Source organism: Herpailurus yagouaroundi, unplaced genomic scaffold, assembly GCF_014898765.1.
Source record: "Herpailurus yagouaroundi ecotype Mexico unplaced genomic scaffold, PumYag 141, whole genome shotgun sequence".
NCBI lineage: Eukaryota > Metazoa > Chordata > Mammalia > Carnivora > Felidae > Herpailurus > Herpailurus yagouaroundi.
This window is the reverse complement of record NW_024412396.1, coordinates 26,848,397-26,853,711: the sequence shown is the minus strand read 5'-3', so window position 1 is coordinate 26,853,711 and position 5,315 is coordinate 26,848,397. Positions and strand designations below refer to the sequence as shown.

Sequence of the window (5,315 nt, the reverse complement as noted above, 5' to 3'; positions counted from 1 at the left end):
ACTAAGACATTCTAAAATCAAGCTACAAAAATTGCTGATATAAGAGGGAATGCTTATAGAAAAGGAAATGTGTTTTAAAAAAATCCTTTATCCAACAAGTTATTCTTCATCTACTCTTACTTTCTAAATGGCTACAATTCAGGCATTCTTAGGAGACAAGCAACTTTGGGTTTAGAAGACAAACTTTAAAATCTAAAAGTCATTTGTCAAGGGTTAGGACAACTCTGTAGGCCAATTCTTTAGAGATACAATTCTCTACTCCTAAAAACACTCAGGTTGTGATTGTGGAAAAATTGTAGAATAGAAACTGCTTAGCAGCTTAATTTTTCAAAATTATTTTCAAGTGCTTTTGTGTCCTAAATAATCACAAAATCAGAGTAAGTTTGGTGGAATTAAATCAGTACAAAACTTTTTTATACACTCAGCATTGTAAGAACCAAACTGAATCTTTTTTGTTCTTATAACAGCTAGGTGACTCCAAATTGAGTCATTTATACCATATTTCCCTGGAGAATAACATGGCCCAACACACCACATGTCCCACTTAATCTAGTCCAAACGAGTAACATAACGTGAGAAACTGCACTGTGTAATTCCTTTATTTTCTGCATATTAGTGCTTTACCAACACTACAACCATAAAGAACACAATTCCAAGTACTGTACTTTTTAGTTTGGGGAGATCACAGTCTACAGACTCATTTACTTATATTAGACAAGATTAACCTCATTCAAAAACTTACTGCAGTTTATAAATTCACATAAATACAGAAATTGATGCAATTAAACAAAAACTTCAGGATCTTTTTTAAATTCTAGATTGTAACTTTTTTCTGCAGGCTACAATTACCTGCCCCGTGATTACCAATAGTTATGGTTCAATTTAACTACATCAATTATCCACCTTTTATATCCTTCAAGAAAATGTAAATGAAAATTACAAGTTCTTACCAAAAAGTTTAGGGTTTTCCAAATTTCAAATATTTGCTTCCCCCCTCCCCCCTTCAGTTAGACAGTTCAAATAAACTAAAAATAACCACCACATCTCACCTGCAACATTCAATAGCAATCACTTGATGTATAAAATTTTAACTATGCTCCCAGGTATTTTAAAACACACAAAAAAATGGCTGCCTATCAATCTGTCTGTCACAAGTTAGAAATACTACATTTAAGAATTAAGATGAGGGTTTCAAGTTTCCTCCAGTTTAGGCATTTATACCTTTGTGCTTGTCTTGTCTAAGGATGTTACTATAGCATTGATATTTGTATAACCCATGTTTATATACCTTAAAATGCAATCACTTAAAACACTTAAGAATTAAATTTATGGTGGAGCTTTGGGAATTTTAAAAGCAACTAAAATGTTCTCGGATGTGTCTGTCAGCTTGATTTCTAGAGATCTTTCTAAAGCAAAACTGAGAACTCTGTACCTTAGTTGCATTTTGAATTCAAAAATCCCTCTGCACCATCAGGAGCTTACAACATAGCACCTTTTCTCATCTGCTTTAAGTAAAATGTTTGTCAAGAGTTTTACTTTGAATAGTTAACTTTTTGTAGCCTTATGCTTCTCATACATCTTTGGTAAAAGCTCCGTTATACAATATGGCCAAAGCACGAAGGACCAATACTGTCCAACTATGTACCATGATATCCCGCTCCATTTTAGTTTTCAGACACCCTCATGAACAAAACCCACTCTACCTTCTCCTGTATACTGCCTTTGCAGTCTACATTTCTTAAATTCCCTATGTTTAATTCCTTGAGGATCTCTAAAATTAATCCTTAAGGCTATATGAGAACCAGATGCTGCTCACAATTCTGTATCAAGCATTAACATTTGGTTCAAAGTATCAATCATAGTGGTCTCAATAACCTAGTTACCGGTCCTAACAAGCTAAGCAAGTAATCTTGCTAAGACCTGGATATCACCAGTGAGCACAATGCTTACCCTTGAAGAAAATAAGTTTACATTCATTGTCATCTGTAGGTTCGTTTTCTTCATCCTACTTCCCCTTTGTCATTCCTCAAGTCTACACATAATTCATTCATCACATTTCCTTCCTTAAAGGAGATAGTGTATTAATGAACCAACAGGATATCTGACTTACTCTTTGTATGAGTTAATCCTACAAACAGAATTAAATACTTTTTTCATAAAACATCTTTTCCAGTGTTCTAATTAATGGAGATGTGGATCACTCATCTATAAAAAAAGACTTCTATCTTCAGCTTAATCACTTGCTCTAACGTGAAAACAGGAATGTGTTTTTCCAACTAGGTAGAAGGTGTATTTAATTTGAATTGTTAGATGCTTTATTAATGGACAAAGTAAACATTCTAATAATTTTTTTAACTATTGGTCTTAGATATTCGAAACGTGGTAAAGTATATATTCCAGTTTTGCCCCAAAGTCACGTAAGATATCTACAGAGATCTCATGTGTGTGTGGCATACACCATTATTGCTCCACTTTCTGGAAAAAGTCTACTTTTAAAGTTAAAAAAGAGGGAAAACAGCAAAGTTGCTAACTTTGCAGTGAAAAAAAACCTGTGTTCTTGACGGGTTACACTTTCGTATCTTTATGCAGTGTAAGTTGGCTATGTAATAAGGAACTTGAGCTTTATCCCTACTCATGCATGATGTATGTTTCAGAACTTAATAGCTGACATTTCAAAAAACTTCTTACATTACCTGTTTAACATACTGATGTGCAACTGGAACATATTACAATGATATTACTCATGATTTGCCACTGTAGGCTAAGTTTACTACACTGGTCTTAGATATAAAAGGTCACATTTGAAATTACTAAGTTAAAGGTAAAACTCAGAAGGGAGGGGTAAAGGCCTTAAATATAAAAGACAAACGGCAGTTTGATTAAGCAATAATTTTCAGTTTACTAGATGAAACAGACTTGCAACATAGTCTGCATGAATGCAAAATAAGCCATCTACAGCAAGTGATAAGGAAACTGGGCAAAAAGGAAAAAAGCATACATTGCAAAAAAGATTCTCTCGAAACAAAAAAATCAAACCATTATTATAAAGGACTTTACCAAAAACTGCTATATTTCCCCCATCCCATTTGCTGGAAGTCATTAAGAGCATCTAGCACTTTGTGTTCATGGCAAATGTCAGATCAGAGCTTCCTAACGCAAAGCAAAAAAAAAAAAAAAAAAAAAAAAAAAAGAACGAAAAAAAAAACAAAAAAAAAGAAACAAAAAAAGGAAACCCCTAACCCCCCCCTCCCCAACCGTAGAACAGTAACTCCAGAGTTCAAATTCAAAAGAAGAGAAAGTGGCAATTGAAAGAGGTGATGGTGGCGATAATCCTATGAATGGGTTTTTGATTTCTCTCCTTCCGGGGGATAGGTGGAGAATGCTCATTAGGATTTGTAGTTAGAGGTTAACCATGTGAGCCCCTCATAGAGTCCATCCCCTGAGGTGGCACAGGAGGGCTGCACATACCAGTTCCTGTCCCGAATCCGGGTCAGGCCCAGTTTCTCCTGGATCTCGTGGGGTTTCATGGCATCAGGCAGGTCCTGTTTGTTGGCGAAGATGAGGATTATGGCGTCCCTCATCTCCCGGTCATTGATAATGCGGTGCAGCTCCTGGCGGGCCTCGTCGATGCGGTCGCGGTCGGCGCAGTCCACTACGAAGATCAGACCCTGGGTCCCGGTGTAGTAATGCCGCCAGAGCGGCCGGATCTTGTCCTGGCCGCCCACATCCCATACGTTGAACTTGACGTTTTTGTAAGTCACCGTCTCCACGTTGAAACCCACTGTGGGGATAGTGGTCACCGACTGGCCCAGCTTCAACTTGTACAGGATTGTTGTCTTGCCGGCCGCGTCCAGGCCCAACATGAGGATCCGCATTTCCTTGTTCCCGAAGATCTTGGATAGCACCTTCCCCATCGCGTCGGAGGAGCCGGGGCCGGGGGCATTCAGGTGTCCCGGGTCCCCTCAGCCAACAACGCCGCAGCCGCCGCGAAACCGAAACGAAGCCTCCCGGCGCGAGGGCGCCCGTGCGGCCTGCGTGGGAGTCGCCTCCTCCTCGGGGCAGAGGCCCGGGCTCGCGACTCACTCGGGCATCACCGACCGCACAACTTGATTCCTCCAGACGCCGCTGCCGCCGGGGCCCTGAGTCTGCGCCGGGAGAGCCGCCGCCCTGCTGAGGCGCGGCCCGGCCCGGAACTGCCCTTCCCCCCGCGAGCGCCGCGCGAGCGCCGCCGCGGTTCCCGCTCCTCCGCCTTCTCCTCACTCCACCGCGGGAGACCGAGGCCCTCCGGCCCGCCCGCCGGTCCACCAGCACCGGGCTCACCGACCCAGGCCACCCGAGAGTCAGCGCGGCTCCGGCGCCTCGTCAGGTCATTGATCCTCGCGGGAACTTGGTGCGCCGCCTGCAGAGACACAGAGAGGAAGAAGGGAGTTACTGGCGGAGCACCAGAGGGGAGCGGAGGCCGAGGTGGCCCGCTTTCCCAGCTCAGTCCAGGAGGTTACCTCCAGCCGCCGCCCTGAGCGCGGGCTCCCTCTTGCCTCCACCTCCTCCTCCTCCCAGCTCTGCCGCTGCTGCCGCCGCCGCCGCCGCCGGAAAAGGCGCCGAAGAAACCGCCTCACTTCCCCTCCCGATCACGCAGGCGCAACAAGGCCGACCGTTCAACGAGAGCGACCTCTGTAAGGAGAGCGGCCCGCGCGCCTAGCGTCAGGGGCGCCACGCGCGGAGGGGGCGGGGCTACGGCGGCTCGGAGGCCTCGCGGGTGCGGCCAGACCCTAGACCCGCGAAACTCGGACTTTGACCCGCGCCCACCTGTCGCTACAATAGCGGCCCCAGTACTTTCTGCGTTTCTCTTCCGCGTGCTCTCCTCATCCATCCCCCTCGAACCAGAGGAGCAAATCCACTGGGGAGCTCTACAGGGTGGGGCCGCGGGCAGCCCGCTCCCGCGGTCAAGGCCTTCCCACGCTTGCTACTTCCAGACCTGTTCTCAGACGTCGGTGCCCGCCGTGTGCACCGCGAGTTCCCTCCGTCCCGCCCCAGCCGTCGCGCGTCCTCAGTCTCCCAGGAAAGCCCTACAACAGCCTGCTGTTACAGTCCTGCTGTTTCTGCGTCTCCCCCAACTCCTCCTTGGCCTCCCTTATCCCTCGTGTTCTGTTCATTTCTTGAAAGACAAGTGGGAGGCCCGTGTTTTGTGTGGAATCTGCTAGACAGCGCGGCGCTTTTACTAGGCTTGGGTTACCAATGAAACCCTTCTTGTGAGTGTTTGAGCCCTGTCTTTTATATATCTCTTCAGGACCCGTCCACGTTACTTAAAAGTAACA

The 5,315-nt window shown here is 45.0% G+C and overlaps 1 protein-coding gene across 1 annotated transcript; it reads right to left on the bottom strand.

The window, feature by feature from the left end:
- Positions 1–581: 581 nt before the first annotated feature.
- ARF6 (ARF GTPase 6) lies at positions 582–4,605 on the bottom strand. The gene is made up of 2 exons (XM_040477077.1): positions 4,500–4,605; positions 582–4,399 (listed from the first exon to the last, which is right to left on the bottom strand). The coding sequence occupies exon 2, from the start codon at positions 3,912–3,914 to the stop codon at positions 3,387–3,389; it is 528 nt and encodes a 175-aa protein (XP_040333011.1). The 5' UTR covers positions 3,915–4,399; positions 4,500–4,605; the 3' UTR covers positions 582–3,386.
- Between the last annotated feature and the right edge of the window lie 710 nt (positions 4,606–5,315).